The 21836-nt window shown below is 42.6% G+C and overlaps 1 protein-coding gene and 1 long non-coding RNA gene across 5 annotated transcripts in view; one reads left to right on the forward strand and one right to left on the reverse strand.

The window, feature by feature from the left end:
• The window catches only part of LOC142818481 (uncharacterized), a 36314-nt gene extending 33783 nt beyond the window's left edge, over positions 1 to 2531 (forward strand). The window contains exon 3 of the long non-coding RNA XR_012895969.2: positions 2370 to 2531. This is a non-coding gene — a long non-coding RNA (uncharacterized LOC142818481). The remainder of the gene's footprint in view (positions 1 to 2369) is intronic.
• The window catches only part of CLTCL1 (clathrin heavy chain like 1), a 56391-nt gene that overhangs the window by 20456 nt on the left and 14099 nt on the right, over positions 1 to 21836 (reverse strand). For all 4 annotated transcript variants that reach the window (XM_075898237.2, XM_075898239.2, XM_075898240.2 and 1 more), the window contains exons 3-17: positions 19219 to 19487; positions 18746 to 18907; positions 17567 to 17680; positions 14281 to 14454; positions 12929 to 13126; positions 12274 to 12474; positions 11980 to 12132; positions 11344 to 11466; positions 10531 to 10668; positions 9052 to 9216; positions 5553 to 5733; positions 4793 to 4956; positions 3008 to 3133; positions 2348 to 2490; positions 476 to 710 (exon numbers count right to left, since the gene is read on the reverse strand). In XM_075898237.2, the coding sequence (XP_075754352.1) occupies positions 476 to 710; positions 2348 to 2490; positions 3008 to 3133; positions 4793 to 4956; positions 5553 to 5733; positions 9052 to 9216; positions 10531 to 10668; positions 11344 to 11466; positions 11980 to 12132; positions 12274 to 12474; positions 12929 to 13126; positions 14281 to 14454; positions 17567 to 17680; positions 18746 to 18907; positions 19219 to 19487 (2546 nt within the window). The remainder of the gene's footprint in view (positions 1 to 475; positions 711 to 2347; positions 2491 to 3007; positions 3134 to 4792; positions 4957 to 5552; positions 5734 to 9051; positions 9217 to 10530; positions 10669 to 11343; positions 11467 to 11979; positions 12133 to 12273; positions 12475 to 12928; positions 13127 to 14280; positions 14455 to 17566; positions 17681 to 18745; positions 18908 to 19218; positions 19488 to 21836) is intronic.

Below are 21836 nucleotides of genomic sequence, written 5' to 3' on the forward strand. Positions count from 1 at the left end.
GACTTGCATTCAGAGCAGAGCCTTCAATTGTTGGGGATAGAAAGTTTAGCTGTTGTGAGGCAAAAGCCCTTTGCAGAGCATCCTGGTAAAGGAGAAACCAAGGGTACCAGAGTTCAAACTTCCCCACCCCCATGGTGGCTCTGCACAATGGTAGAGGGAGTCCATTCTTATTTGGGATTTGGAACCCAGGACAACCTATCTATGGTTACAAGTAGTCAAGTCAACTATGTTCAAAGGCCCTTCTCTATCTGTAGTTGGTACTTTCTACTGTGGGTTCTAACACTACTATATTCCCTAGGGCTATTCTAATATGTATCCCAAATAAAATCCCATTGAAGCTAGGAGATTTGGTTAGGGAAAATCATGTAGAACTCAGCCAGTGTTCTACTTGGTTACACCAATATTGACATTTGACACCATCACCACTCTAACATTGCCAAATATTTGCTGTTCTCTATAAAACAAGTTTGCTAACCTTGATGAGCTCGAGGTCACATTGTCCCCTCTCATAAGCAACACAGGCCAAATGAGGGTCCCTTTTTTCACAGTATTTGCCTACAACACAGCTGTTGTAGTATGGGTTCTCCCGGAGAAACCGCTCAGGATTATTATTACTGTCAATGTAGATTTTAGCCAAAGCATTGTGAGTGGCAGGTTCTTCACAACCTTCATGAATTCTAGATTCCAGCCATGGTAGCAGCAACTTAAGCCTGGAAAGAGGGGGAGGGGAGGAGAGAGAATTAAATAAGTGTTAAGTTTGCAGACAAATAGCACATTTAGAGAAAGTTTAACTTCAATTGTTCCCTAGGACACAAGGCATAGCTTGAGGGAAGTGCCAGAAAGCTTTAAGGTTAAGATTGTTCCACAGAAAGGCTGTGGTCTCAGCATATTGGTCTTTTGGACCAAATGATTCTTAGCTGAAAGCCACCCTGACTAATCTACAAAATAAACCCATTTAAAATTTAAAGTGCACTTATGCTTTTCGCTGTTGAAAGGCATGCACACATGCTAGTTTTTTGAAGGTTTAAAACTCCAAATGCATAAAGCCAAAAACTTCATAGAAAGGACTGAAAGGAGAGATTGAAGTCATAGCTCAAATGAAGACATTGCTTCCAATACACACTGAGCATCAGTAAAGCTTGTTTAGTTTAAAATCTGATTAAAGCAGTGTCTGAGAACAGAAAACAGATCTATGCACAGGAAGTCCCTCAGTTCACATTAAAATGTTCAATGGAGTACAAGTTGAGTATGGCATGTGGAATATGCCATACATGAATTTGAAAACTGATGTTAAAAGGGGCTGTTCTGGGAAAGCCCAGTCAGAGAAAAGCAGCTATATATGGTACACACGTACAGAGTAGGTTTAACTCCTAGTTTAGAATAGGGGAACCTAGAGAACAAAATTAAGTGGTAGCAAGTGAATTTACATTATACAAACTTAGCTACTGGACTTTTGGGTGAATGACTACCTACTAGGCCTTCTCCATTTACCTGATAAATGCTATCCTTATCTTAAATATGTTCCTATCTTACCCTACTGAAAATAATATTTCCAAAATTCATAAGAATGGCAAGGTTTAATAGGAGAATGGTTTAGGCTTCAAGTCATAGGATACTCCATGGATTCCATACCAACAGTATTGTAGAAATAGTTGAGTTTTCAAAACAAGATGACTTAGCAAATTCTAGCTAGCGTTGTCCACCAGGCTCAAAGTCAGATTTTAAGCTAGTGCATGTCATACTCTATTTGTCTCCTGGTCCCACTAATTATAGAAAAATGCAGCAAATACAAGTCATTCAGTTGGCTTTAGGCTCACCTACTGTATTCACTTCTCCACAGTTTGTCTCCCTTCTCCACTTCTGTTCTAGGAGGCTGATCAGAGTCACTGTATTATATACACTTGCACATTCTTATTCTGATTGCTATCTGTATACTTGCATATAGTAGCTATTGTAATGTCTAGTGTTTTGACACAAGATAAAGAGCTTGTTTTCCTTCCATTACTTAAGAATAATATTCCTATATTCATGAATGGAAGAATAAGCTAGTCTTAGGATCAGAAGATTGCAATACGTGGTCTGATTCATCATCAATGCATGTGATAGTTATGCTCTCCTATTCCATAGGCAGGTGTTCTTGAAACTGTCAAGATTCCTTTGTTTACTCAAGGAAATTGCCTCACTGACCAACCACCACATTAAGTTCCTTTCATAATTTTTACTTTTCCCCAAATCAGTCCCATTTTGAAAGAGTAATGAATGCAATTCCTGTATGCCAAGGGGAAGCCTTTTATTGTAGGCAAATGAAAAGGCTATTTATATGGACCTTCGTAATCTCTATTCTTACCTATTTCTTTTTTCCACTTCAGCTACCAATTCGTCAGTTGAGAACTGGCCTCTAACCACCATGATCAAGTTCTTAATTACATCTTCAGAACAATCTACATCAAGAAGCCCTCCAATTACTGCTGGTATACGGCTTGGATTCACCTAGAATAAACCAGCATAAGAATGGTTTGACTATCCCACAACTGAATGGATTCTTTAATGTTTTGAAATTTAGGGAACCAAACTAGTTATCTAAAACATGTTCTTAAATCAGTCTCAGTAAGTACAGTTAACCCCTCACTAAACTGAGTGTCAACATCTACAAGAACTGAAATTGTAAGTTACCCAAGTGACCCCCCTTCTGTCCCACAACCAACTAAAACTTAACATGCAAGTGACAAATTTCCCCAGTGTAAGTGCTGGGGAAGCAGCACTCTGATACAGAGTAATCAGTCTACATTGCTATAGCAATGCAGAAGCTATTATAGTTGGCTCTCTTTTTGATGAATTGGACAACATTTGATTGAAACATCAAGATTTCATTCTGCTTGGTTATCCAATAATGTTTAGATTGCTAGGGAGTCTAAACTTCAGAGTTACAGCAGAGCCTCAGGTAAGCCAAAGTTCCCAGTAGATTATACATGCTGGACAATAGATTTATTCCTTAGAGATATTTTACCTTCTGAACGTAGATCTCAATGTACTTCTGGAGGTTATTGCGGTACAAATAGAGAACCAGGTCATGAACAAAGTCAAACCTGTCACAAACAATGATCAAAGGAAGCTGGTCTGTGAGCTTGGCCTCCTATACATTGGAGAGGAGGGAAAATTGAAGAAAAGCAGAAGGGTTAATCTCTTCAAATAATGCACAGATCAAAGAGACAAAAGGCTATTATTCAGAAAAATGCTTATTTCAACTTGATTCAAAAATGCAGGCTCATCCTTCAGGATTTAAAAGCCCATTGTATTCTATTTTAAATGTACCTAAGTAACTGTACTTCTGCTTTTAAGGACAAGTTTTTTTTGAAGTAGTGACTAGCATTTTCGATGTGCTTGGATATCTATCATAAGAGGTTTTGCTGAGAGTGAACACTCAGCACTTTGAGAGTCAGGTCCCGTTAAAAGGATTTCAAATTCCCAGAATCCCTTAAACTAAGATAAGAATCTTGAAGCCAAATTTCGAGCAAGAAAGGATGTGCATCTAGGCTAAGTTATAGAAACTTCATATGCCCTCCCACCATGTGTCCCCCATCCATTCTTACAGAATGACTAGTAAAAGCCTGAAATTTGGAAAGATTCAGTAGGTCTGTTCCAATCCTCAACAATTTAAGTGGTCTATAAAATACAAAAAAATTGAGAACCACTGAACTGATGCAGCTCCAGGCAACTAATGCAATTCTGGGGTATATTCAAGGTGTGAAGTTGTCCTGCTCTACTTGGCACTAGTAACATCTGGGCTAGAGAACAGTGTTCTGTAGTGGGTACAGAACTTAGGGAAATCTGGACAAATTGGAGACTCCAAAGGAAAGCTACAAAAATTTGGTCAGATGTCTTTTAAAAAGCCACCTATATCAAAAGGCTAAAAACCCTGGCCATGTGTAATCTTGAGCGGGGGGAAGGGGGAGAAAAAAGAGGGGTACCTTTAACAGTCTAAAGATGCCAAAATGGCCACTTTATAATGGTTCTGTGAGCAAATGGTTCTCCTTATCTACTTCTGATCTTACCTTGAGTTTAGTGGAGTCTGCAACAAGGGAAAACTGGAAAGTTTAAGCTATACAAATATGTAAGCACTGGAATAGGCTACCAAGAGTTTGTTTTGGAGCTTCCACTGATCGGGATTCCACAGACTAGGCAAAAATGCCAAGGGACCATCCGGTCTCACTAAATGTATGTGTGGGTGGTCTGAACTAGAGGACCACTGGAGGTTTCTTCAAGTATTACATTTGTATGTTTCCAATGGAGAGAATTAGGCTATTACACAGATTCAGCAACCAATATGGGAGTTAATAGAACAGTTTAAAGTCTAAATAAATTTTTATACCAAACCAAAATTGGGTCACAGATGTGACCCATAACAGTCCAAGACAATATGCATGCTACTTTACAGTAAATGCGGTCTTATTACTACAATGACTATACCAGGCATGCCCCTTTCAGACTCATAGTTCATCATTCTTCTAAAGTGAGTTAGATGAGCTTTTACAGCATCTAGTGCCCAAGCCTACAATAATACAAAGTTACAAGCTAGAGCCCACCTATTTCTCACAACCATACTGACTAAATATTTATCACCTCATTACTGTGTGGAACATGCTAGAGAGTTTGGTACTCCTTGAAGTCCAATATATCTCTTGTATTTTCACTTATTCTGTAAGCACTGTAAAATTCCTTGATCTCAAGAAACTTTTAGTTCATATTTTGTTCCTTTCCAGTTACTATTCTAGCCAACAGTTGGGAAAAATACCTTCAGAAAATTCTTCACCCGTTCTGGGTTATAGCAGTTACTCTCACGGCAAATCCTTTCAACCTCCTTAATCTGACCAGTCTTGCAGGCTGCCTGGATATATTTAAAGTGGACATCTGGATCCTGGCTGAAGTTCACAATAGAACCGAGGAAATAAAATAGTCCTAGAAAGAAGCAGATGGTGCTTATAAGCTTTGAACATTTAGAGTTGAATTTATTGCATAGTTGGAGAAATTACTTGCTTTGATTCAGTATCAGGAAGGAAGCAAAAGGTAAGATTAGCGATGTATATGCTTGCCCTCCTCCACCCAAGACTTTTTGCAGAAGATGCAGTTATTTAAGCACCAGTCTATAGTAAATCTCCTGCCTTTCACTTGGAAAGTAGCATGGTACTAGTATGCCACTCACAAGAATGTCCATATTGGGTCAGACCAAAGGTCCATCTAGCCCAGTATCCTATCTGCCGACAGTGGCTAATACCAGATGCCCCAGAGGAAGGAAGACATGATCGTTCCCCTACACCCACCACCAGAGAAAGAGGCAAGGGATACCATTCCTACCCATCCTGGCTAATAGCCATTGATTGAATCTAGCTCTTTTTTGAACCCTGTTAGAAGTCCTAGACTTCACCACATCCTCTGGCAAGGAGTTCCACAGGCTGACTTTATGCTGAGTGAAGAAAAACTTCCTTTTGTTTGTTGTAAGCTGGCTGCCTTTTAAAGAGGGACAGCAAGCACTGAAGACCATGAGAGCACCTCACCTTCATAACTTTTGAAAGATTCAAAAAGCTCCACAAGAGACTGGGTGCCAAGCTGCTCATGGTATTTAGAAGCTACTTGCACACAGAGCTGTAGGTTTTGTCGAATGTTGGAAGACAGCATTGCACGCAGACATTCCACAGAGTCCTCAACCGACAGAGACCCAAAGTAGTTTACAAGCCACTAAGAACAGAAATTAAAATGGTTTTAATGGTTGTATACAATCACTCAAATACAACAGGTGAAGTAGTTACATATCCAACAATGCAGAATGTAAGTATTTCCAATTGTGAGGTCTGCAAGAGGAGACCAAGTCACATGGAAGTAGTCAGGAATGACATGAGCTGCTTTTAACCCTCCGGAACACTGATAGCAACATGGATGCTGCAACCCATGAGCCATAGTTCATGACGACACTCTAGGATTGTTTGAAACAATGTGATACCTATTGTGGGCAAGAATTAGCTTCCTTAGGGAAGCATTTGAGCTGCAAAGAAACTTATTTCAAGTTTAGAATCATGACTAGCAACTAAAGAGGGGGGTAAATGACTAATCAAGTAGTCAATAAAGGAAGGCATTCTATACCAGTTCGTGCCTGTCCAAGAACTAACCTCCTCCCCCTGCCAGGAACTAAATTTAAATTACAGAACTGCAGCAGGGAGATGGGGTAGGGCTGACTAGTATGAGCCAGGGAAGATCTGGGACTGCTGTGGTTCTGCATTTTAAATGTAGTAAGAGCCACAGTGGTTCCTGACTGGCACAAGCAGGGACTGAACTGAGTTTGCTCAGTCCTGGTGCATGCTGGCTCCAGTAGCCTGTTTGCAATATCCTGGACTGGCCATGGGTGCCTCCTGCTTTCCAACTGCCTCCCCTCTCCTGGCTGCTGCCACTGAGAGGCAGCAACACAGGGGAAGGCAGTGCTGTGGAAATGCTGAGGGGAAAGGGTTAAGCTGACTCCCCCAGCATGGGCTCCTGTTCTCCTCCCTTGCTGCCTCTATCCGAAGCAGCAAGATAGATGGGGTGGGGAAGCAACTAGCAGAGTCACTAGTTGGCTATTCAATATGCATACGCTTGTCGGCTAGTTGCTTACACCACTAAATGGCTCTCAGCCTTTCCAGGCTACCGTACCCCTTTCAGGAACCTGATTTGTTGGTCTTCTGTATCCCCATATTTCACCTCACCAAAACACTTACAAAATCAGAAGAGCTAAAGTGTCACACCACACTATTATTAAAAATGACCAATATACAGGGCTTGACAAATGCACTTGCCCGTGTCGAGTAGATTTTATCAGCTGGCGAGTGCAGGGGCGGGCTGGCCAAAGCCCGCACTACAGGCGGCGTGGTCCCATCCAATCCACCAGCCGGGCGGAGGAGCAGAGCACCGCCAGGAAGGGGGAAGCGCATGGATTCCCAGTGCTGGGCTGCCTGTGTGCAGCTCCAGTGCAAGGAGGTGGGGCACTAGCCAGAGGACGGAATGCTGGCAGATGCCAGGATGCTGGCATGACATGGCCCGGCTGATTTTAAAGGGCCACAACAGTTCGGCTCTTGCTGCGTGGCCCCAGGAGCTGGCTGCAGCACAGCCAGGACCTGCCCTGCCCTGCCAACTCCAGTCCTGCCATGGCCCCAACCCCCTCGCCAGTGGGAGACCGCTCCCAGCCAACCACCCGGCTTGCTTCACCTGCCCCACACTGCCCATTCCCACACCGCCCCTGCTCCCCGGATCCCCTGCCCTCCCCTCCCTCTTCCCTGTGACTCTGGCTCTGTACCGCCCTTGCACCCTGCTCCCCTCTGATCCCTGACCCCCATTGTGCTGCCCATTCCCTGTACTGCCCCTAGGCCCTGATTCCTCTACCCCTCCCGTTCCCCACGTCCCATTCCCCATGCCTCCACTGCTACCTGCACCCTATTTCCCCTGTGGGTCAGGAGTGATGGGGTACTTGTCCATAAGGAAGGGCTGGACAGGGCAGGGAAAAGGCTGCTGTGATTCAGCAGTGAGTCAAAGGGGGGGAGTTCACTTGAAGCGCCTTTGCCTTTTATTTAAAAAAAAAAAAAGCTATTTGCTATTTACAGGGCTAAAATGTCAGGACAAAGAGTGAAAACAAAAAAATTGCAAAATGCAAATGTGTAAAGGACAACAAAAGGGGGGAGCAGCCAAAAATGTTTTGCTTGGGGCAGCAAAAAACCTAGAGCTGGCCCTGGGGGAGGGGAAAGGGCTGGGCTGGACTTAACTGCGGGGAGGGGAGTGGAGGAGGTCAGGAGAAAAAGAAGAAAGGGGAAGGCACCAAGTGACAGGGGTGCAGGAGAGAAATGCCAGGGGGCCAAGTGAAGACAAGGTAAAGGGCAGGAGGGGAGGTGTCAGTGGGAGGGGAGAGGGTAAGGGCACTGGGGGTTGGAAGGGGAGGTGCTTGGAGAAGGCTAGAAAGAAGGGGTGGGGACATGACGAAGGCAGGGACGGAGCAAGTCATGTGAGAGGGCACATGAGTATGAGGGGAATGGGGGCAGAGGCGGGTAAGGGGGTGGGCACCAGGAAAAAAGATTAGAGGGGGCGGGGGAAGTGCAGGTGCCAGGGGATTCTGGGGGTGAAACAGAAGGGCAGACACCTGCAGGGGAGGGACCAGCACCAGAGAAGAGAGGCAGGGCAGGTTTCTAGAGGGAGGTGTTAGGAGAGGGGATGAGAAGGGGTAGCTCGCATGATCAGAGTAGGGCTACTGGAGGAGGAGTGGGCACAGGGGAGAGAGAAGGGCTGGTGGAGGGGGGCAGGTCTCAGGAAGGCTGAGGGCAGTGAGAAGGGCAGCAGGGGAGTGTGAGGGGTTGGGGCAGCAGGCACCAGGGGAGATGGAGCAAGGGGAGGAGACATGGCAGCAGAGGGGAAGATAGAGGTTTATAAGATATTTATTAATAACATGGGTGATATTTATTAATAACTTATTAGTAATTACTGTTATTAGGAATTTATGCTATTAAAAAACACTTTTAGGGGGGAGGGTGGCAAGTCCCTTTTGTCTGGCAAGTAGGGTTTCCAGAATTTGAGCCCTGCCAATATAGTATTCTAAAATGAACTAGAATGCAAATAGTGTCCTTTCATTTCATTGTATAGTTCAAAACGCAGTATTAGCAAGCCATTGTCTGCAGGACATTTTAGTTTACACTGAGTTTTCTACTACTTATGTAGCCTGGTGTGACATCTGGCAACTTTCTGAAGTAATAGCCACTATAGTGGCTACTGCTATAGCAAAATACCCATACTCAATTGGCCAAATAGTCACATGCGGCTAGTGTTGGAAAGCACAGCTTTAAATGATTTAATGTACCCTCAAGGAAGATTTGCATACTTCTAGGTGTACATGTACCTCTGGTTGAGAGCCACTGGCCTAGGGAATTACATGTACTTGCTGAGTTACTTTTCATACACCAGTTCCCTTTGAGGGAAAGTTTTTAAAGTAAGTAATAGCAGGAGAAATGTAGTTACTGCTAACGCACAAAATAAGCTTCAGCTTACCTCAGGATTCAAGAGATGAGTGTGAACAACAGCACGCTTTATATCATAGAGATCAGTGTAGTGTTCCAATGCTCTTTGTAGCAAGCCTGCCTTTTCACATAACTGAGCGATGTGAGCACGATCATAGTGTGTAAACATTTGATTTCCAAGGATGGCATCTGCAACCTAAGGATACAGTTAGTTAAACTTTAAGCTTCCAGTTTCTATCTACAGGTTAAGATGTAACAGTATGCAAGGAAATATAATGAGCTTCTGGGAAAAGACCTCATTAGTAACTATCAAGTCAGCTACATTACACTTCCCCACCACATGGTTTACTTGAACACCCTTACAGTGAAGTGATTTTATGCAGACTGAAGAGGTGAATGCATAGGAACTACTGTAATCATTTGTCCAAACTAGGAGAATAGCTAGAGACTACCACCAACAAAAGCAATTTTTTTAAATAGCTGGCATTCTAAGGACACTTATTTTTCAAGCAAGATAAAAAGCAGTGGATCTTAAAGTGTTGTCGGTAGCTTGATCTCAGCTCCCCCACAGTGGAGTGCCCCTGCTGCCACTCCAGTCTTGCTGTCACCGTGCAGACATAAGGACTGGAGCACCAGTTCTGGATTCCTACTCCAACACTAGAGGAAGCTGCCCCCTTTGGCCCACCAATGAGAACATTGGGGGCACGAAGCCAGATAAGCATCCCCCTCATGCCCAAACCCCCCTGCGCTCCCCGATCCACAAGCCTGCATTCTCCCCCCACACCCTGCTTCCTACACCCTCCTTCCTGGGTACACACTGCACCCTCCCTTGATCTTGCTCTCCACCCAGCCAGACACCCTACTCTCAGCCTGCTTCTGCACCCTACCTCTCACCTAGACCTCACTCCTTCCTGCACCTCACCTCCCACCCATATCCTGCACCCCCATTCCACTCACTGGCAGCCCTGTCTCGCACACTGAACCCCTAATTTGTCCCCACCCCAGAGCCTAAGGAGGTCCACCACACTCCACTAACACTGGAACCCCAGAAGAGTAAATCTGGCCTATGGGAAGCCCTGAACCTCAATCCTCCCTGTCCCTTCCCCCTGCCCCATGGGGCTAGAGCACTGGAGGAGCAAGGTGTCTTAGTTGGGGGCCACATCAGTGAGGGTTGTGGGTTTTTGGAGGAGTTTTACTTCTCACTCAAGGTCCAACTGACTTGAGTCAGTGGGCCCCAAACCAAAAAAAAAATATTCCCCACTCCTGTCAAAGAAAAAACCCATTAAAACCTTGTATTGACATAAATTTAACTTCATTTTAAATGAAGTTAACATGAAAGAGTTAAGTGCTTCATCTGTTTAGCTAATGGAAATTCAATTTAATCACAACACAACTGGTGGTCCACTGAAAGGTTTGTATTAAGCAAGGTGGGCCTTGGCCAAAAAAGTTTGAGAACCATCAGGGTAAAGGAATGTTTAAAAATTAAGGAGATTAGGCTGAGGAATCTTACCTGGGGGGCATGAATTAGATTCATTTCCAGCAGACGTGTCTGAAGGTGTCCTTCAGCAGGGCGATTATTCTTCAAAGCATCCAACAAGAAGGAAGTGCATTGCTGAATGAGACTGTTCTCCATGAATACATCTACGATCTGAAGTGAACAGTATGCAGGTCATTTGACTACACCGAGTTCCTATACAATTTGACTACAAGTCACGAGTCTTGTATGTATCATAAAATGACTTTGGTGCTGTAGCTGATTAATGTAACCAATTTAAGAACTTTTAAAGCTTCCAGCATTGTACTTTTGCAGTAGTCTTGTCTCTACTTTATATTTTACCTCTAGTATTGTCAAGTGTTTATTTCATTTTGAAGTGGAAATCTGAATTGATAGTGTCTGATTTTGATGGCAAGCCATTTCAGTATGCTTCAAACAAGCATTTGATAAACCAGTAAATGAAACAAATTTTAGCCTTAGAGTTTGGAGAAACAGATTACTAAGTCAGTCAAGGACTGTCTCCTAAAGAGAAAAAAGGCTTAGTTTCAAGTACCCGTTTTACAATAAAAAAAACTGAAGATGTAAACTAGGTCAGAACTCAGCTTCAGAACCGAGTATAGGTTGTTGGGGTAGCAAATCAATAGCATACTAGATTAGTGTCAGTAATACTGCCTGTAAACCCATGGGCCAACCCAATCAAGCTAGTTCAAATACTAGGAGTATAGCAAAATTCACTGAATTGAACTTTTATTTTACAAACACACTATAAGCTATGTCCTCAGACTCCATGTCCACTCAACGAAGTCATTATCAGTTGCAAGTTTCTACCTGGTTAATATTAGCCAGTGGCTCTTCATCCTGCACCAGCATCTGAGAGAACTGAAGGCCTTGTTCTGGGCTGACTCTCATCACACTTCTCAACAAGAAGATCCAGTCTGGTGTGTAGCCAACCTAGAATGTTACAAAATGTCATTAGTCAGAGCTCCTTGTAAAATTCAGTAAATCTAATCAAAACTAGTAAATTCTTATAGTTCAGTGACACCTGCTGTAAACATTTATGACTAGGCAGCATTCTGGTAATACTAGACTTTAAACTCATTTTCAATTTGGGATGGGACTGTTTATATACTGATAATTAAGATATAGGATTTTAAAAGTTTGCACCAGTCTTACGTTTCCAACAGGGATGAACAAGTGTAGAGATAGGGGCATTTGCAGAAACTCGTTTGCAGGAAGTGTTTTAGAGACTGCCATCCAAAGTTTAAGTTAGGTAAGAAAAAATTCTTTCAAGTTCCATCTCCATTATATGGCTGATCTAAGACAATGGACTCAGTTTTGGAACATGTTCTTTGTGGGCTAAGCTAATGCAGTTATACAGAATAGAGCACTGCAGAGATGCCTATGGGGGGGGTCTAACAGTAAAGAGCTATTACATAATCTTTCACTTTTAACTAAAACATTTACCTTTTTCGCATAAAGCACTATTTTCTGAAACTGACCAGTTTCTGCAAAGCACTGAATGACTTTGTTTGGCACATTAGCACGAAGGTAAACACTGAGTGCCAGGGTTGGGTCAGCTGTCTTCACCAGATCGCCTAGCTCCTCAGAGCATTCCAGCTGAAATCAGAAGTAGCATTTGATGATCAGGCAGAACAGAGATAGCTGACATGAACCAAGCAGTAAATCTAAGTACACAAATATATAGCAGTCTACTGGCACAAGACTGAAGCATTATGTTTAACTAAACCATCTGCCTACCTTATCTTCCTTCAGCCATTTTTCCAGGAGCTGCTTGCGTCCTTGTTGCAAGACAGGACGGCAGAGTTCTAATGATTCAAATTTGTTAAGTTGTCCTTGGTCAAGCAAGATACCAAAGTACTGCAGTAAAGGAGAGGCCTGCCCAGGCTGTGCTGGCACACTCTGGAACTTTCTGATAGTATCACTGGTACGAAGGATTCCCTGGAAGATACCAGGAGAGGAAAAGACCCAAGTTTTTTTTTAAAGTAAGTGGTTTCAGATACATCCATCTGAATAACCTTTCTTTTTTCTGCACCCATGCTACTTATGTAGTAGCCACTGAAAACATGCTGGTGTCTTAGGTACTTATGATTTATAGTCAGTTTGAGCCAACTGAGAGCAGCTTTTTTATTGTACTCCTCTGTATGCTATGCCCAGCAGAGAATTTAGCTATTCACTGTGTGCAGTCAGCTACAAGCTAGATCTACAACAGAAACATCTGTAGCAATTAACCAAATTGTCTTGATGTAAACTCACACATTTGACTAAGTGGCAGTTAGTTGGGTATTTATTTGCACTAGTAACCAATATTTTGTCAAGATTTTCCACATATGCTGTTATTCTTCTGTCATGAGCATCACCTTTAATCCTTAGTCTTCATTTTGGAAACACTAACCTTTGGTGCAGATGCTGCTACTTTAGCAGCTTCTCCATAACTTCCTTGTGCAAAGAGTGTATTGAACTTTCTAGCAAACAACTCCTCTGCCCCAGCCAAGTTACTGCGAATAGCCATACGCAGACCCAGGTCTGGATTCTGGAGAACATTAGTAGCATAATTCACAATGTTATCTTCTTCAACACAAACTGACAATACCTGGAACGAACAAGAGAACCTTAAGAGAATCCTGCTGAAAAACAGCTGCTCAAAATAATAAAGCAAGAGAATTAAGAATCCAAGAAGCTCATCAATACATTAAATAAAGCTGTTTCTTCTACTGGCACTTTTTGGGACTAGAACTCAGCTTGTCTACTCACCATCTGAAAGGCAAGCTTATAATTGAGGGCAGTTTCATCACATTAGATCAAGTAGCGAGAAATGAAGTTTTGTTTTTCCTTTTAAAGCTAAATAAGCTCTTTGAGAGAGCCAGTGAGTTCTGTTTTGTACAGTGCCCATCAGTGAGGCCGAGAGCTCTAGTAAAATGCACTAGATACTATAATTTGAAACTTGCTGACTTCTTGATTTAGGCTGTATGGGTTGTTATAGGATCTATTAAGACAGACAAGCAACAAATACAAACACCACTATAGCAGCAAAGTAGTATTTATAAGAGTTTCAGGTGGAATATTGCCTCTAGGATTTAGAGAAGGAAAGTGTCACATCCTAAGTCAAGAATGTATATTCTCAGAGCTACAATTGGCACGCTTTCCTCAAAGGAACTTTTCCATGCCAAGTACATGCTTGTGTTGCAAATTGGCATGCCAAGCCACTTGAATTGTGATAATAAATTGACGGTATTTGGACTACATATAATACATATATAGAAAATTAGATCATACTAAGTTGCCTTGCCATTTATCATATTAAAATAAGGAAGGTTCAAAAGTTACTACCAAATCACTTCAAGAAATAGTGTCGATAGAGAAGCCTGCCATTGTGTTCACAGAATGCTAAAGAACCAGCCATGAGAAACTCAAGTTGCATTCCATATGCACTTCAGTTCCCTTATAAAAACAAACCCACAAGTGGGAGAGCAGTTCTCACAAGTTCAGTAAGGAGTTGAGGAACAGAATGTTCCCTCCTGCATTTGAAGATTGTTCTCCTGATTTACACTGCCATGCATGTGCAGTATGGCTCTGTAGTAATAGAGAATACACAGAGCTGAGATCTTTACAATATCCCAAAGAATAATTATCTTAAGTAGGGTGTAGAACTTTGATTAGATAATGCTATTTTCTATGCAGAAGTCAGTACAGTATTCCCATACTCCGTTCAAAGTTTAAGCTCAAGAGCAAGATAACTCCATTTACCTGTCCTTTTTTATTCACACCAATAATGCCAGAGGAAGGTTCATGAGGAGCAGTTACAAAGATTGTGTCAGCACTAATACGGTTCATGTAAATACACACTCCAGATTCCAAGTCATACATGTGAATGTATCCATACTTAGTGATCAGGTAGCTAACGCCATGCTTGGCTCCAATCTTAAAAAAAAGACACAATTAGGAACATCTGACTAATGTCAATGAGCTATGAAAGTACAGGTTTCTTGTAGCCTGAGGCAGTGCTGTATAGCAGTGGTTCCAACCTTTTATATAAAGTACCTATTAAAAAAATACCCCCAGCACCTACAGTTTTCTGACAGCTTCCCCTCCCCCCCCCACCATTGCACCACATTTGTTTAAACAACTTAATCATAGCTGGGCAGGCAATGACATTTTTGGGTGTAAAAAGTACAACAAAACACTAAAACTTAATACAAATTCAGTTCTCCAAGTTTCAGTTGTGCTGACATACTCCACAGACTTACGAGTACCTGCAGGGGTACTCTTACCACTGATTGAGAAAGACTGCTTTAGACTGGCAAACCCATTCAAACTTTTGGTGGACTGGTAATTTTATTTGCATATTGATTATGGTACTTTACATTCTAAGTCTTAAAATTAACATGTGATCTGTATGTACACAATACATGTTGTAGTGGATCAGAATTTGTAGGTAGGTACAACACTAAAAGACAAATTCACAGGAAAAATTCCTCTGGCTACTGGGTGGGGCAGCCCTTCCCTTAGGAGTGACTGGTGTCAAAGAGGGACCTAGGAAGGAGCACCCACATGGTTGAGGGAATTCTCTTTAGAAAAGGAAATGTGGTTGGGGTATAGGAGCCGGTGCCCTCAAGTTACCAGTCAGCTCTGCCCTCTTCCTGACCTCTCCTACTCCATGGGGTGGGGGAGCTGCCATTCTATTTTGCCCATCTCCTTCTGTACAATTCCTGCCCTGTGTGTCTCCCTTCCCCAGTCAGGCTGCTCTTGCTTCCAGCCTTCTCTCCTGCATCCCCCTTGTCCCTCCCTGTAGCCCACTTTAGAGTTACTCCCATCACCCCATAAGTCTCCCCTGAATCCCATCCCAACCTCTGTTCAGTTCCTTCTCATCCTCCTCCTGCATCTTCTTCACACATCCCTGTTCCCCCCCATAACCCCCTTTATCTGCCTTTACCTCTCTTCAGCTCCCTCCTACCCCTCTTCTCCCAACCTCAGGGCTGGCTCCCTGTACATGCTGAGAGCTGGTGGAAGCTTCCCTAGGCCCTGGACATGCAGTCAGTCAGCTCTGCTGCGACTAGCCCAGGGCCAAACCCTCCCACTGCAGCCCCAAGGCACTGCTGGAGGGGAAAGGGGGATCCTCCAAGAGGAGGGAGAGGGGTCTCTTACCTGCCCCTCCAAGCACTGAATGCCCCAAGACAGAGACTGACTCTGCGATCTAGCCTAGAGTCTAGCCCCGAGCAACCATGAGCAGCTGCTGCAAGGGCTAAATACTAGCCCAGGCTCTCGGAGCCCCTGATACTGGGTCATAGCAAGCAGCCTGCCATGCTGCAGCCTTTGGGAGCCCTCCTGCCCCTGGGCTTGGGTGGCATCCCCTATATGAAAGCAGCATCATGCAGGGAAGCTAAATGTAGTGCTAGTCACAGGGAGAAGGGATGTTTCTGGGCAGAATGGGCCTTGCTGCAGAGTCCCACCAAGCCACTCGAGGCATGGGTGTGGCCCAGCAGCCAATGGACCAGCACTGGTCTGCAGACTGGAAGTTGAGATCCACTGCTATGTAGCAGGAGAATATTCTTCCAAACAGTGTAGTGAGAAGGAAAATATGTAGCTGGGAGTTCTCAGCTTGCAGGGAAGGAGTGTAACAATTGTGTTCATCATTTCCAGAGTCTGCAGTTATATAGTGGAATGTAGAAGACATCCACCTCCAAGGCAGAAGTTAAGGTTCTGGCACACCAAAGAGATGGCTAAGCTAGGATTTTATGCAAGCTTTATTGCACTAAGAGCTTCAGTTAACATGAAAACTAGTGCTACATTTTCTCTTCTAGGCATGCCAGCCAGATTTGAATAGCTAGAAAAAGCAACTAACCTTAAGCCTAAATATTTCAGTTTAATTGTAAAGTTATGCACCTCATTAGACATTACATGTTAGAGGAGTTAAAGCAGTGGAGTGGAGTTGCTTTATTACTAAAAGCCTCAAGTAGGAGTCCGCAGTATACAAATTCTTGCAGAAGTCTTAAGTCTACTGATCCTCCAGGCAAAGAGGCAGTTCTTGACTATGGTTACCCAAGATCAGATCAATCAAATTGCTCAATATAGCTAGTCACCTGAAATTAAACAAGATCTTCTTCTAAAGTTGGAGTACCACACTAGCTAGCAATTCCACAATCGAGCCAAAGATGTTAGCCCTTTTGCACTGTATCAGATTACTACAACTTGTAGTGCAAACTACATATGTTCAGAGACAGTTAAGAGGTGAATTCAACTCTCCTTAAGCAAGTTCATTATGAGAACTAAAAACCAAGTGAGAATTGTATTCATTAAGGAGTAGAGCTATTTAATGCCACCTAGAAAAATCTAAAGGTGAAGGACAGAAGCATATTTGTTATTTGAGTACATCATTGTGCACCTATCAAATCTCTAATTGCATATATCTCTTTACTTATTGTGTTCTGACCAGGTTAATAAAGTATTCTTTGCTGGCCTCATTAACTTAATTTCTAACCAACCACTTTCTACTCTTACCTCGCTGGGAGAGAGTTATGCTTCTAGTATTGGTTCTTTTATGGAAGAATGAATGCATGACGGATGGAAGTAACATCTATAAAGCAATAGTGAAGTCACCGTTTATAGGGAAGATTAGTACTATTTAGCTTAAGGACTCAAGATAGTTCATAAAAAAGGGAATATTTTCTAAATGGACTACAGTTTTAGCCAGAAGTCTGTGTTTGAAGTCAGTTCATGTCTTGGTCCAAGTTTTTGTTCTTGTGACCCAAAATTTCTAGTCTCTAGAGAATACAAACGGAAGAAAACCCAACACTCTTCAGGGGGAATTCAGTCATCTATGTGCAAATCTACATAAGTGGCATCACCACTGAAAACATGACCCAAAGTGAATTCACCTTCTTGAACCAAGATACCACAGGTCATCTACTTAGAGGTGATAGAAGTGTGTGGATGTATATGACACAAGAGGATGGGAAATGCTGTTATACATGTCTATATTGGCCAACTTGGAGCAGCTTGCAACCTGTTCAGTGTACAGTCTTGGACACCTTACCTGCATTGCCACAGGGAAGTCCGTCTGAGCCTCAGGAGGGAAAAACACATCAACAGCTTTCTTTACAAAGGGCTGGTTTCCAGCAGCAGGTTGACCTACTTCAATTATATGGAGCTGGGGAGAGGAAATTGTAGGTCACCAAGAAATAGTTTCTAAGCAAGATCATCCTAAGAAACAAGTTGATCCAGTAGTCAACCAATGTTCCTTAAAAAGGCTACAAACCAAGACTTCAATACCTTTTGTGCAACTTAACCTTGAAGATTCAGCCAGTGTTCATGATTCTAGAATGTTAAAGTTTGAGTATTGTTTTAATAAACCTTTGAAGAGGTTAAAACCTCTGTGCTTGAAATCAGTTTGGTAAGTCAGAAACAGCTGGTCATAAAGTGTGCCAAGCCTTGTTCCAAGACTATTGCTGCCATCACTTTGCTTAGTCTGCTTCAGTTTTATTCAATCTTGAACAGTTCATTAGAGAAAAATAAATGCCATGGACAGGTTATCAAGATTTTAGTCCAAAGGTACAAAATTTGCTTTTTCCAGGGTTGTTCCATCTTATAAGGTACTGAAATGTTACTCAAGCCTTTAAAAATCTTCCCCAGAATACTACAGGACAGCTTAGCAAGCGAGGCACATCTATGTTCTTTTCTGTAAGGAGGCTATGTTTAGTCAGCACCACTAAGGACTACAAGAGACAATGAGGTTGTTCAACTGAGAACTTGGTACAAGAAGGGATAGAAATTTATTCAGATAAGAGTCAAGGCACCTATAGACTGACAATTCACTGCCTTCAGTATTTAGTGAGCCACCATTCATTAAACAAGTGCTCAACATGGTTATAATTTCAGTATAACATTATTCAAAAGTTAACTTACTGAAGTCAGTTACCTTAGAGCAAGAGAAGTAGGTAGCCACTGATTTTAGTTTGTAAAGCTTCCCACAGCAATTGAAGTTTAGGTTCAAGTTAGTATAAGTTACCAGAAGGGCTCGACAAATCACAATCTACTTGCCCGTGATGAGTAGATTATAAGCTGGCACATAGACGCCACATGATCTGCACATGCGCAGCACAAACTGCGCATGCGCAGCTCGCAGAATTGCACGGCTGGTGAGTGAGGCTTGCTTCCACCGCTTGGCGAGCCCTGGTTATCAGTAAGTGGTTATCAGGTTTACCCCAGGTTTTACCTTGCCTCCTGCAGGGCTCCGTACCGCAAAACAGAAGAGTGTGGAAGGCTTGGTGTTTCCTTCTATTTTGAATTCTGCAAAGGCTGCTGCATGGCCCTCTATAGGTTGAGAAACCTTCCTATCAACTGAATACAACTGCATTGCACCAACGACACGATTTTGCTAATGGACACAAAGAGGTGGAGGTAGGAGAGAAAAGAAAAATTTGAAAGGTGACTTCTCCAGATATTTAAGAGTTGCATATGCATCAAGAGCATAGGAAATGAACCACTAGTGCTTTCAGTACAAACAACCCAAATATTTTACCATGTTACTTTTGAAAGGTTTGAAGACAATCTATTACAGGACACTCTTGAAATAAGTTGTGTTAAATGTAAGGAATTACAGTCAGTGTGAAACAATAAGTTCATATTCCAGGTTTGGCCCAAGTTTTATACCTGCACTCATAATACATTTTCTGAAAAGTACCTTACCTGGGCTGAAATGCCTATCAGGAGTAGCCACTTTTGGTGTTCATCTGTCCTGTAATTGATGATTTGGCAGCCTGCAAGACTAGCATGCCTATCAAACATCTTTTGGGGCTGAGATTCTCCCTCCATGCTCCAATGGAAGACTGCTGTCTCTGTCACCAAGGCAACTGTGTTTACCGATATCCATTTCCAGAAGATCACTTCCTCTGCCATAGTATGGGCTTTCATTTTACTTTTCATCTCAATGTTAAAGATCTGTAGCGTCTTCCCCGCTGGTGTGGGAGATACAAAACAGTCACAGACCTCTTGACATTATACACAGCCCTGTAATTTGCCATGTATTGGAAGTATGTTTGGAAAGCTTAGCTACAATAAGCTAGTCTTCCATTTTCTATATTCCAATAAAAATCAGTAGAAGGAAGATTGTTAAGTTGCCATAGCTCTGCCCTAGCCTATGCTGTAGCTGCCGAAGTTCTGCTGTTTCAGTAACCTCATGATAGATGCTGCACCACACAGACTTAACATTTCTGCAGAAGCAATGAACACTGTCTGGAAACGTGTTTAATACATGCATAAGGTCTTCCCATTTACTGAGTTTTAGTGAAAAGAGTCAATGAAGACAAGCAAGTCCTGATTTATAGGCAAGACTGAACTGACCAGATAACATTCCTCATCAAGACTGATCTATACACACCCCCTCCCACCCCAGGGATGTAATAGTGTAGTTGATTAACCAATCAGCTTCTGATTACCAGTTAATGCCAAATACTATGTGCAATTCCACACCCCCACCTGTAAACTTTAGAAGGCTGGCCAGCAGCAGGTCAATCCTGGCTTGTGCTGAGTCTGAGACCTACCCCTGCTGAGGCTCTGCATTTAAAAAAAGAGGAGTCAGGCAGGCCACCCAGCTCAGTTCCAGTTCACACTGACTCCACGAGCTCAGGACCCCCCCACCTGCCGACAGGGGCTGCTGCCACCCAATAGTGCTGCTTCTGTATCAGAGGCAACAGCATGGGGCAACAGGCAGCCAGTCTGAGGGGAGCTGGTTTTTAAACTAACTCCCCTTGAGGACCAGCCCCCCACCTGATAGAGGCAGCAGCATGGAGTCACAGGAGGCTCATTGGGAGTGGGGCTGGAGTGCACTGGCTGACAGCCCCACTCCTGGGACTACAGACTAGGCAAGTAGCCAATAAACATTAAAGAGGTTAGACTATTCAGTTAAGTGTTAATTAGGGTTGTGAAATATCAGTTGTGACTTGTAATGAAGTGCCTATGGCTCCACTGATATGCATGTCCTCAATGTTCTCTATTTCAGTGAGATAGTAGCATAGGTGTATCAAAATCAGCTTAAGTTGTTCAATACTAATGCTATAAATCAAAGATGTAGGTCATATTTCATAATGTCCAGTGAAGTTAGAGTATACCAAAATAAGATGAGACATGCTGATGAATAATCTCACATTTTGAAAGTTCAGGTTCTGACACTTCTGTAAACTGAACTCTGCTACTTCAAAGCAATTTTACTTCCAAAGAACAAGATAAGCAGGCTTGTTATGCGTAGTTTAAATGGTAAAATTAAAAATACACTATGCTAGTCTCTAGGGTTGTGACTTGTGGTTGGAGGTGTCCTTAGAGGTTTCTTCACCTTTAGTTCCTGGAGACTCTAGGACTAATTTATAGGATTAACAACCCTGTGTCTGCCAATATTCCTCAAAAGGAAAAGCTACAGTTTTTGAAGTCACTTAGTTTTACAGAGCAAGTAGCTCTTGTTTAAGACCATGACAGTTGAATGGACTGCAAATAGAGTGAAACTTTAGCTTCTGCCAAACTATAATAAAACATTTAGGGTACAAGATTTCCAGGATGATCTACCATGCTAAACAGACTAGGAAAATGCCTCATCTCATAATGAAATCCTGTAAGCCTGCTTTTACCTTCATTCCTTTCATCCAAGAGAAGACAGATAAGATTTAACTTCACATTGTATCTAACCACACAGTTGGACTAGGCCATTAGGAATTAACACAGTTACGGAGCTTCAAGTGGATTCCTATTCCAATAAGGCTTAGTAATATTGAACTATGGTATTAACTTACTATTTTAATTACTGCCTCCTAGCCAAGTGGAGATTTTCCTTTATGTGGATTGGGAAAGTAGACTGAAGACTGGGTAGTATTGTCTAAGGTATGCCTGTTGCAGGAGTGTCAATATTTTGGGAACAAGTACAGGAATACAACTGTCCAAGGACTAGCAGTTTCATAATTAGTAAAGCCCCTCACTCAAAATGGACTTCCCTTTCATGAAACTGATATTAAACCTGAATTAGGGATGTTAGGATTCATTAATTGTGTAGTCAATTTTACTACACAATCCATCAGTAAGTGACAGCACTCAGTCCCGGCTCAAACCCTAACCCTTTGCAATAATAGGAACCCTAACCATAACAGGGACGGAGCCAAGCTTTTAAATTATTGATTCTGCAGAGCTGCAGCAAGTGTTGGTCCAGGGAGCTGGTGCTAGCCCAAACTGAGCCATGCTGCTGGCCAGCTCTCTAAAAAGGTTTACTGGCAGGTGAAGGGAACAGAAGGGGAGAATGTATGCAGTCCATAAGCATTAACTGA

Source organism: Pelodiscus sinensis, chromosome Z, assembly GCF_052426305.1.
Source record: "Pelodiscus sinensis isolate ZL-2025 chromosome Z, ASM5242630v1, whole genome shotgun sequence".
Classification (NCBI taxonomy): Eukaryota; Metazoa; Chordata; order Testudines; family Trionychidae; genus Pelodiscus; species Pelodiscus sinensis.